The following is an 11,662-nucleotide window of genomic DNA, read 5'->3' on the forward strand; positions in this document are numbered from 1 at the left end:
TCTCTCTCTCTCTCTCTCTCTTTTTTTTAAGAATCATCACTAAGAATCAACAATACATGATCTGAATTTTGGTTAGCAACAGACTCTCTCTCTCTCTCTCTCTCTCTCTTTCTTATAAGAATCATCACTAATCATCAACAATACATGATCTGAATTTTGGTTAGCAACAGACTCTCTCTCTCTCTCTCTCTCTCTCTCTCTCTCTCTCTCTCTCTCTCTCTCTCTCTCTTTAGCCCTGAAGGGTCAAAAATACAGTCTGTGAAAGTAGAAATGTTTTAGCGGCTTGTTTTTCATTTATATTTAGTAATTTATGCTAATGAGCTGGATGACCAGCGTTTATGTTAATCACGGGAAAGAAATGTATTCCTGGGTCTTTCCAACAAGTCAAATTTTTATTCAATTTTTTTTTTTTTTTTTTTTTCCGTAATTTTTGCGTCGGTTGCGCAATTCGCAAAGTTGGCTTGACCGTTTTTGTAATTTTTCTTATGTTGTATCAGATCTTTTAGATCTATTTATTTTATTAATTGTATTTAGCGTGTTTTTAGATCTTTTTAGATCTAAAAAAAGGCAATTTTTATTTTACAAGAATCTACATTCTGATTGAATTGTATTTATATATGTTTTTAGTACTGTGGTTTATCCAAACTGGCAAATATTGAAAAATATATATAATTTTATAAGCGTGATATCACCAAGTTTACAAGATTCTACATTCTGATGAACCTATAATATATATTCATATATATATACATATATATACATATATATATATATATATATATATATATATATATATATATATATATATATATATATATATATATATATTCTTTTCTAGAACAAATGATAACAAAATTCAGTAGAACAAATGATAAAAAATCCAGTACATGAAGACAGTTAAAATAATTACTATTTTACTAAATTTATCATACTGGGTTCCTCAACAAAAGTACAGTTTACTTTTTAAAAAAAGTAAACAAAAGTCAGTACAATAATTATTCGAGATTTTACACTTAGCTAAAAACTCGAACTTATAAAAGAAAACATCTTGATTCCTAAAACAAAACCGCAGCGGACTTTCAAGTTCTGTTTACTTCTAGAACGGTTATGTCATCAAAACATTTCCCCTTTTTACGTAAGACTCCGTCCATTAACACCTGACGTTTCCCTAGTGAATACGTTCCGTGTTTTACACTCAGCACTCCCACCATCTCAAGAAACTCGGCACGTGAAGGACTCCACGCAATTTCGTTACGTCCTCACTCCTTGGAGGACATTTGAACACTAATCAGTTAAATCCAGTTTACCGGAATCGTGGTCTCTTGAGATCGAAGCACGATGACGTAGTTAGCTGTACTTGTAATTAGCTCTGCTGAGTTCTTAGGTCTCACCGTGACCTCTTGTTGCTTAGGTCAGACTGCCAAGAGGGGTGTAGCAAGTCTCTCTCTCTCTCCAAAACACACAAATATAATCTGTGAGTGTAGCAGAGCAATTATAGAAAAGAATTGGCCAAGACATTTCACAGCTAGTAATTAAAACAGCATTTTGACAGAAATATGAAACCCGAACTATTGTAGTAAGGTGTAAAATGGACTAGGTAGTCTGGCATGGACCTGCGAACTCTGCCCAACCAACAGAAATCTCATTTGGTCGTATCTCTGTTCATATGCAAAAGATATCTTTATTTACAGCCATTCACAAGAAATGCGCAATACTTGTGACATAACAAAGAATTCCTCAGATACAAGTTTTATCTTTTTCGGAAAACAGATAGTTATATAACGTAAGAGAATCTTGAATATTATTGTTTTAGGTTGTTATCAAACAATTCTATTGGCAAAAAAGAGTCTCCTCCATAACCAGTTTCGTGGTTGTAATTCTGCGGTTGTAGCTTTTGAGAGATGGAACATTTGGTTATAGCCATCGTAGTTTAAAAATTAAAGGCAGGTAATAAAAAAATGAAGATATATAAGGAAAATGCTTTTTGGAAACTTGCAGGATATGCTAAAGGCTACAACTGTCCGTTAAAAGAAGCCTACCAGATGGTCCATTTGAAAATTGTTCCATAAAACAGAAGAATATGTAAAAATTGACACTGAAATACGATGGGCTAACGTTATACCTCCATCCCCATCAATGTTAGATTTATAGTTTTTTTGTATTTTTATAATTTACTTCTCCTCTTATTTTAAATTTACCTACATTTTTTACATTTTTTTCCATTTATTTAGAAATTTGTTAATCTATTTTCTACTTTCTAATAAGTGATCTCTTCTTTTGTATTTCCCATTACCTACTGTTAGTCCTTTCTAATGAACACCTTAACATTCTTTGGAAGCTTGAATTTCAAGTCAGTGACCCCCTTTGGTGTGTTGTTCCATACGAATAGGCTTACGTCTTCTGAATAATAAATGATAAATAATGACAGTTACAAAACAAAGTCCCGAACAAGATAATTTCTAGCGGAAGATGATTATGGCTATAGACACAACAGACCATAAGTTTTCAAGGGAACGCTGACAGGTGTGAAATAGAGATTATATATTTGCATAACGAGAATGTTTTGGATGACATAATCTTTCGGGGAATGTGACTGATAAGGATCAAATAAAAGGGTTGGAATCTGCAACTGTTTATTCACTGTATCGAGATCACCCAGTCGTCAAAGGTTTGATTCAGCTAGGGACTTCGGTGAGTGGGATTCATAACAACAGTAATTAAGATTCTTCGCATTTATTGGTTTTTTCAGACTTTTCTGAGTATGGTATCTGATGTGGAAGTCGATTTATGTCTTTTTAGTTTTGCTGATGACGTGATAGCACGGCCTCTTGCTTTGTAAGATTCCTGTAAGAAAAAGCTTTAGTAATTATTCTTCTATGTTTATTTAGTATTTATTGCAGTTATTGAATTTATGTAAATAGTACTGAGATCTCTCTTTTGTCAGATAGACCAAAGCAAACTAGGATAATAGGGATATGGAAATGCTCCATTTCTTTGTTTTTTTTATTTTTAGTTTCTAAATCCTTTTAAATTGTGTATATTAATCACTGTTGTTCGTACCAATGATCACCAATAGACACTTAAATTATGATGGCCACTCCAGTCATATCTTGTGAATTTAGAAAAAAAAAATGTGTAACAGAGTCCCGCAGGGGTTCCCAACCTTTTTGTTCTTCTGTACCCCTTGGGCATTTTTATAGATTCCTGTGTACCCCTAAAAATTGAGGATGAAAAAGAAGTAAAGCTTTGCTTACTAAAATGAGGAAATAAAAAAAAAGACACGGCATTGTGCAATCTCAATGCAGATTACATCATGTATTGCGCAGTCCTGGCGATTGTCTCAGACCCAATGAACCCCCTGAAGAGTACAAATGTACCACTAGGGGTACATGTACCCCAGGTTGGGAACCCCTGTAATATTTGCTTACTGAGTGCCACTCTTACAAACTGAACATAAACACTGCCTTGAGTATAAACAGGGCCAGCAGTAATTTGGGGTACAACGACATAAAAAGTGTTTCAGGGATACTTTTTTTAATCATTTCTTTCTGTTTTTTGTTTTTTCCAGAGTCGTACAAAATAAGATGTTACTCAAACTCCTGCTTGGGGTGACTTTGCTGGTGTCTGTCGAGAGCGTCAGTCTTCGACGAAAACAAGAAGGTAAGTCGAGTGAAAGAGAATGATAAGAAATGAGAATTGCTCACAAATATGATGAGGAAGACAATGAACTTTACTTAGGCCAGACTTGATGGAAGAAGAAGAAGAAGAAGAAGAAGAAGAAGTAAAAAGAGAATCACCTGTTTAAGGACAGAAGATTGTAAAATCTTGGTAAATATGAAACAAGAAGCGAGTTCTTAAGTTTGAATAGGTAGTATGGTGGGTGTTACAAGGCTACCTGAGAGGAGTAGGGAAATAAAAAGCACCCGTAAAAATAACAAAACTCTTTCCTGCTGGTTTGTAATCTTAGCTAGGTGTCCCATGAACAGGTTTTTTTGGGGGAAGGGCATGGAATTAGAAAAGGATCAAGAATACTGGAATTTCTGACAAGAAGCAGGCAAGATATGAGAGACGAAAGTCTTCAGTACACAAAAGGAGAGAACAGTTGGAGCACATAAAGAGATATTGAAAAAAAAACTGAAAAAAAGAATCAATAAATGAATTACAATGGAATGAATGAGTTATTTAGACAATACGTCATTCAATGATTTAAAAAGGATATCTTCCCTTCATCTGCTACAATTGAATCAAACCATCATTTCTGCACAGCATACTTAGAGTTTCTGAAATTTTGCAAAAATACCATTCAATATCTATTCTTTGTTTTCCCTTTGTAACTTCAGTTTTGTTTCACAGTTATCAATAATTATTTACAAATTTCCACCTCTTAATTTAATCACATTTGTTTTATTCCTTTCAGATGAGAGAATATACCACAAAAGATCTTCCTTAGGCGAACCAAACCCCATCGCTGGAGAAGGTAAGAAGAATTCTTTGGCGAATGGAACGCCTCCTACAAACAAAGTTGTATGTAGCCTTTACTGCTATATTTTTTTAATATTGTGTCATCAGACCAGGTCTACTGGAAACGAGCATTCTTAGCCTGTATTGCTACCCTTTCTTGCTAACATTCTTATTCATTCTTTCACCAGACCAGGCCTACTGGAAACGAGACGCACAGGAAACACTAATGAGGCAGCTGAAGATCTCCAACCAAGTAAACCAGGCGAAGAACGTCATCTTTTTCCTGGGCGATGGGATGTCCATCTCCACTGTGACAGCCGCCAGGATTCAGAAGGGTAGTCTAACAGGCCTCTGGGAGCGAGAAAAGATGGTCTGGGAGGAGTTTCCTCACGCTGCTCTGAGCAAGGTATTGAATGATTCCTTAACTGAGATTGATTTTTAGATGTGTTTTGCCCTAAGCAAAGTATTGGTGCTTAGTTTTTGTACTGTTTTGGTCAAGTAATGATCCTGTTTGTGTATAGTTTGGTTAAAGGCAAGGCAGCAAATGACTCTTGCTTTCGAATGCTTCAAGTGATGTCATAATTCTCAGTTGTCGTTTGTTCTGTTTAAGTAATGATTCTCATTTGTCGTCTGCATTTAGCAAAGTAACGGATGACTCCTTAGTTTCCTTTACTTCGAACATGGTAACGATTCTCAGCATTTGTTAACTAGACCAAGTAACGACTCAGTTGTTGTCTGCTATCATTAAACCATAGCTACTACGAAACTGCAGCCTCTTCACTTGTTAATTGACATATTTATTTATTCAAACAGACCTACACGACAAACGTCCAGGTGGCAGACAGCGCCTGCAGTGCTACGGCTTACCTCAACGGCGTAAAGGCCAACAAAGGCACCATTGGCGTCGATTCCAACGTGAAACGCGGAAACTGCACAGCCCAGCAGAATCCTGCCTTCCACACCTCCTCCATTGCAAAGTGGTTCCAAGTAAGTTACAATAGTATCCCAGCTTACAGACGATTGGGTTTTTATGAATTACAAAACTTGTTAGGTAACACATACAGGCCCTATATAATCTCCTGCACTTCAATATTTTCTGTATTCCTGATAATATCCTAAACATCTTGCTTACCCTAAATATCCTATTTTTAATGAGTTGCATATCCTAAGTACTTAGATCATTTAAAAAATCATTATTATCTAAGCTATCCCGAGTATCCTATATGTCCTAATCACTCTTAAATATCCGTGTGATCTATCATGAAACCAGGATGCTGGTAGATCTAGTGGTTTCGTCACTACAACTAGGGTCACCCACGCCACCCCGTCCGGTACTTACGCCCACATAGCCGAAAGAGAATGGGAAGATGATGATGCTGTGAGTACATAACATTTCCTGAAATCGATACTTTATGTTAGCCACTGCACTGTCAGACGTTACCATAGACAGATGGTGTTGACGCTCTGATGTGTAGGTTTTCTGTACAGAGGGTTAGTCCCTCTGTTTTGGCGATTATAGTGTGAATGTGGCAGTAACTGATGTCCTGTTTTCCCTTGGAAGATGTCCCCTTGTCAGGGGAAACGTTTTTTATACAAACGTGTCTGTGTCTGTGTCTGTCTCGGCTTACATACTGAAGAAGGACAGTTTCTCAGAAACTGCCCTTCTTCAGATGAGCCATTTTCAGACAAAGAGTAGGAATGTCACGTCTGCTTTTATTTTCAATTGCAAGTAACCTTTGTATCTCTGTACCTTTTCATTCATAAATAACCTTTGTGCTATCTTCATCTCAGATCGCCAGCGATGGGGAAGACCCAGACGTGTGTGACGACATCGCTGAACAACTGGTCCACGGAGAAACAGGAATGTTCTTCAAGGTAAGTCAAGAATTTTAATAGATTTCCCATTTTTGTAATCGTAATTCTAACAGATTTTAATGCCTGACACCATCTTTTTGAATTTTATCAAAGAAAACGAATATATCTACAGAAATCATCCTTAACCGTTAGTTAAAATCATAAACCATCTCAGTGAATTTTATCAAAGAAAACGAATGTGTATAAACAAATCCTTGACGGGAGAGAAGTACAGATTTCAGTAACCATGATATCGTTAACATACCTCAAGTAACCATGGTATCACTAACATAACCCCAAGTAACCATGATATCATTAACATAACCTCAAGCAACCATTACAATCAAACATAACCTCAGGTAATCATGGGCGGGGGACGAAGGCAATTCTACCCGAAGGAGATGAAAGACGCCGAAGATCCCAACAAAAGTGGTTTTCGCGCCGACGGGAAAGATCTCGTGAGGGACTGGAAAAGGGACAAGGCTTTCCGAGGCGCCACTGCCTCTTATGTCTGGAACAGAGATGACCTCATGGCTGTGGACATTGCCAACACCGATTACCTCTTGGGTAAAATATTTATACTGAAGTCTTTTGCCCTCAACAAAAAGTCTAGACTCACTCCGTTTTTCTTTGAGTCTTTTGTCTTGAAGATAAAGTTTTAGACTCACTCTGTTTATATCTGAGTCTTTTGTCTTGAAGAAAAAGTCTGATTTTGAAAACAGCCAGCTTATATTGTTGTGGGTTTTGACAGGAAAATGGCCCTTTGTTCTTAGAATTTTTATTCATGATACAAACAATTTTATAAAAATCTAATAGACTTATTAATTTTCTTGGTTTGTAAGGCGACATTTTCATAAATAACTTGAATTTTAGCCCGTCTTTCAAAACTGACTGGCAATTTCTAAGAGCTTTGCCTGAAAAGCAAATGCAACTTGTATTATTCCCGCAATGTAGGCCTAAAATTTAAGACGAAATGAGGATTTCAGAGCCCGAAATTGTGATAAACGTATTGACAAGTCTCTTTCTTTCTGTTACTTATTTAAAAATGAACCAGGGTCATTGAAAAGGTAAAAAAATTAAAATAAATTTAAATATTCCAGGCCTGTTCGCCCACTCCCATATGGACTACGTTCTAGATCGTGACAGAATGATGGACCCTACTCTTCCTGAAATGACGCAGAAAGCCATTGAAATGCTTCAGAAGGACAAGAACGGGTTCTTCCTTCTGGTGGAAGGTGAGAGACCCTCTGAAGGCCATCTTATTATCTCTTATTTGGTCGATCAAGATAATCCCTTTTATTTATCAGTTGTAGCACATGTACTTATTGTTTCCTTGAAAACTTAGCTCTCCCACATCACGTTTTGTTATTGAACAAATGCGTCTTTTAAGTTCTTGAATTATTGAACGTTGTCGTATCATTTTGGCCATGTGGAAGTTTATGTAATAGTCTAGGTTACTGTGATTTGAATATCGTAAGAACATGGTCTAGAACATCCATGCAAACATTACCTTAGATACATTTTTGTATCGCCAACGACGTAATATTTTTCAGGAGGGAGAATTGACCAGGCCCATCACGAGAATATGGCCAAGAGGATGTTGGCAGAGGCTCTGGAGTTCGACCAGGCAGTGGAAGTGGCTCTAAACATGACTAACCCAGAGGAAACCATCATCCTGGTCACGGCCGACCACGGGCACACCTTTACCATCAGCGGCTACGCAGCCAGGCACACAGACATGCTTGGTAAGGGCTTCGACAGAGGACGCCATTGTTTTATGTAACTTTTCAAGGAAATACAAAGGAGTAGGATCATAATTCATAAATTTTAATGAAGGTTTTACAATGGGATAATTATATAAGCAACGTACGTGGCTTTATGGCGGTTGAGAAGTTTATCATCTTCATTTTTTCCCGCCATTTTCACAGGACTTAGTGACATCAGCGACATTGACCATAAGCCTTTCACGACTCTTATGTATGGCAATGGACCCGGTTATAAGGTCAACCCAGACTGTTCCCGTCCAGATCCATCCAAAGAAGACTTGTGTAAGTATGGAGAATCATGCCTATGGCTTACGTGAGGTAGGCCTACCGTAGTCACACAAATAGCAAATGGGTAAACCCTCATTCTTTACAACATTCAGTACGTTTATTTTTCTCATTTTTCTTCCTGGACTAATATCCCTATGCAGTTGTGCCTTTTCTATACTCACGTATAATGTAAAGAAAATTTTAATTATTTTGATGCCATAAACTTGCATGAAGAGTCTTGTTTCCAAGTAGGCCTACACCTGATTTTAGAAATATTTTTGGATTTGCAATTATGAGTCTAGAATCAGATAGCTTCCAGTCTATTAATTACCAAATACTTTTAGTACAAATTGCCTGGAAACATTAAACAATCATTAACGAGTAAAATCTAACAATAAATGGTGTCATTTCTAGATGATAAAGAGTACCGACAAGCAGCTGCTGCGCCCATGGACTTGGCGAACCACGATGGCGCTGACGTAGGAATCTATGTCACAGGACCTCACTCCCACCTCTTCACAGGAGTCTATGAAGAGAGTTACATTCCTCACGCCCTTGCTTATGCAGCCTGTGTAGGAAATGGACTGACGTTCTGCAAAAGTAATGAATAATAAGTAATCGTTCTGTTTAAGTCAGGATTTGAGGTTCAGCTTATTGTTTTGGACCTATAGAAATGGCTGCCTTTCCTTTCTGCAATCATGTTACCTTTCCTCCACATACTGAAAGCTTTTATTGACAATATATATTCCGTTTAACTATTTAACTTCATATTAGCTTCCAGTATTGGGCACGATTGTATCTTCTTTGCAAGGTTTAGTTGCTATATTTATACTATTTATATTATTTAAACGATCTCTGTATTTATTAAACGACCCTTACTATTTTTTTGGTTTCTCTTTCCTTTAAAAACCTTCTTCTTTCACTTTATTGTAGTGACTGGCATTTTGCGTGAAGCCATGCAATAACTTTTTATATATTGCAGAATTTCATTCATCGTCCAGAGATACTACTGTACACATCTTACTCTTGAACAAAAGACAAAAATTAATTTTTCTTATCTCAAAACATTTAGGCTACTATAAACCGTATTTTCATTTTCCGAAAATGCCTGTTTTACATAACCCATTAACTAAAGAAGAAAATTAAGAAAGCAAAATTACTAATGTGGAAAGTGGCTAGACAAGAAGAGTAAAAGTATGAGGACGATATTATCAAACAAGACAGTGTTGTAAAGATACGTATGAATGTCGTCCATATTTATCGTCTACAAAATCACTCTACAGAGGTTTTTATACATTAAATGGATCTATAGCCTGTCATTATTGCTGCTAGGCAGTGATCACGACCTAAATGAATGAATGAAAAATACAATTATGAGTGTTATCAGATTATTAATAGATAAACTTTTATTAAAATAATATATAGATAAATAAACCTGCTCTCCATCAACCTGTATGAAGAAGAAGAAGAGGGCAGTTGTCATCTTGTTTTGTTTACGTTTTTGAACCCGCGATTTGTGGTTAATTCTTTAATTACTTCTGTAAACTGTTCTTATAAATGAACGCTACGAAATAATAGATAGATAAGCTTAAATAATGAGTTATAAAACTCATTTTGTAATAAATAAGACAAGTTATTTGGTCAGTTAGGAGTTAAATAGGCCTGTGTTAAAGGTAGCTCGTAAATGTCAAGGCCTAAGGTGTCGAAGATATTAGGAGGACTGGTGTGGACTGCAGGACTGTAATTAACCAACACAGACTGTTAAGTCATCTCCAGAGGTAAGCTAACATGTCAAATGGGCCTTTATTGACTGTTGTAAGACAGAAGTTATCAGTTTTAACATTGACAGTGTTTAATAACAAGTAGGCTATGTTACAGGTGTTTTAGCCAAATATATATATAAAGTAAAGTTTTACCTCTTACATGGCGAAGGATAAAATGCAGATCATTCTTTAATGCTAGAAGTCCCAGTCATTTATGTACTACATTGCTTTTAAACTGTGCAGTTTGCCCACAATATCGTTATCCTGCAAATGGGCTCTTAATGTTTTTGTCTTTATGATTCAGTGTAAGTTAATAGACTACAGCGTGTATGGCTAAGGAGGAGGTCATACTAAGAGTACAGTACTTGTATTTCCATCAAGCATAGACCATCCTCTTTCTCATGTTCTGACATTTCCCCATACTGGGAAGGCCCATTGAGAATGGGACATAGGCCTGCCAACCTTCCCATTATGCCTGGACTTTCAACTTATCCACTGAGCTTTTCCCAGACCCTCCAGGATTTCAGCAGACGACTCACCTGAGTTAAAGCCTTGGGGCTGGGAGCCAAGTTTTGTATTCATTTCCTGCCCTTTACTGTTGATGTTCTGAATCCTGAATCTCTCATGAGACACACCTGTAGAATTACCCAGAGAGACTGACTAAAATTCCTTTCCTATTTATGCGAAGTCCTATTCATTTGCTCATAATGAAGGGTGAGATTTGGATTTGGATCCAATGTGCTCCTTAGTTTCTGGTGATAATTGTAGAAAATAGTTTTTGGATACAGCTTTTTATGTTATAGGCTCCAGTTCTGCAATGCAAAGTGAGCTCCATCATTCTGGTCTCCAGGTCATGGGATAGATAAGAGGAATTTGTCATTTATTCCGCTTCCAAAGTGCTTAGGAAATATGATTCAGGTTAATGCTTTTTACCCCCAAATTCTTAAGGCTCAAGAATTGCTTTTTTTTTTTATAAAGACTAGCACTGGTGCCTGAAAGGCCATTCATGTGACCATAAGTAGACTAAGGTAAAAAGAATTCTAGTCATGCCATCATTTCTCCCTCTGTATCACTTCTGATATGCCACACTTTACACTACTTGCGCTGCCTTTTATATAGCCTACAAGTACCTTTGAGCAGTTTATACCTTTCATTTTATACTTGATGAAACATTTTTTATCCAGGTAGTGTTTCTTAACTTTGTCCTTTTTAGTTGGTATCAGTTATAGCCTATATATGATAGGAAAAGGGAATGTTGAGCACCCCAACTATCGTACGTCAACAGTTGAGGAGGCATAAATGTCAAAACCATAAAAGGGATGATATTCCATGCTCAATAGCCCCAAGTTATTGTGCTTGAACTCACCCATAAGTATGGTTTTTGAGATTTGCAAAGTTCTTTGGATGTTTTGGTGTCTATGGTATACTTCTCAGAAGCATTTACTTCATCTGTCGTATACTTCTCAGAAACATTTACTTCATCTGTGGTATACTTCTCAGAAGCATGTATTCCCACTGAATGCACACGCAAAAGCTTTCTCACTGGAAGCT

At 36.8% G+C, this 11,662-nt stretch overlaps 2 protein-coding genes across 4 annotated transcripts in view; both read left to right on the forward strand.

Annotated features, from left to right (window-relative positions):
* Nucleotides 1–2,635: 2,635 nt before the first annotated feature.
* Nucleotides 2,636–9,230, forward strand: LOC136846438 (alkaline phosphatase-like). The gene is made up of 12 exons (XM_067117222.1): nt 2,636–2,691; nt 3,569–3,660; nt 4,418–4,477; nt 4,650–4,867; nt 5,275–5,448; nt 5,732–5,839; nt 6,253–6,336; nt 6,675–6,882; nt 7,416–7,550; nt 7,869–8,060; nt 8,244–8,363; nt 8,763–9,230. The coding sequence occupies exons 2-12, from the start codon at nt 3,585–3,587 to the stop codon at nt 8,957–8,959; spliced, it is 1,572 nt and encodes a 523-aa protein (XP_066973323.1). The 5' UTR covers nt 2,636–2,691; nt 3,569–3,584; the 3' UTR covers nt 8,960–9,230.
* Nucleotides 9,231–9,818: 588 nt separating this feature from the next.
* The window catches only part of LOC136846823 (LIRP-like), a 48,045-nt gene continuing 46,201 nt past the window's right edge, over nt 9,819–11,662 (forward strand). For 2 of the 3 annotated variants that reach the window (XM_067118091.1, XM_067118093.1), the window contains exon 1: nt 9,989–10,126. The gene's annotated coding sequence lies outside the window, so the exon portion shown is untranslated. Of the gene's footprint in view, nt 10,127–11,662 lie in introns of all 3 variants that reach the window. The other variant, XR_010855551.1, reaches the window with a different exon arrangement.

This window comes from Macrobrachium rosenbergii, chromosome 15, assembly GCF_040412425.1.
Source record: "Macrobrachium rosenbergii isolate ZJJX-2024 chromosome 15, ASM4041242v1, whole genome shotgun sequence".
NCBI lineage: Eukaryota > Metazoa > Arthropoda > Malacostraca > Decapoda > Palaemonidae > Macrobrachium > Macrobrachium rosenbergii.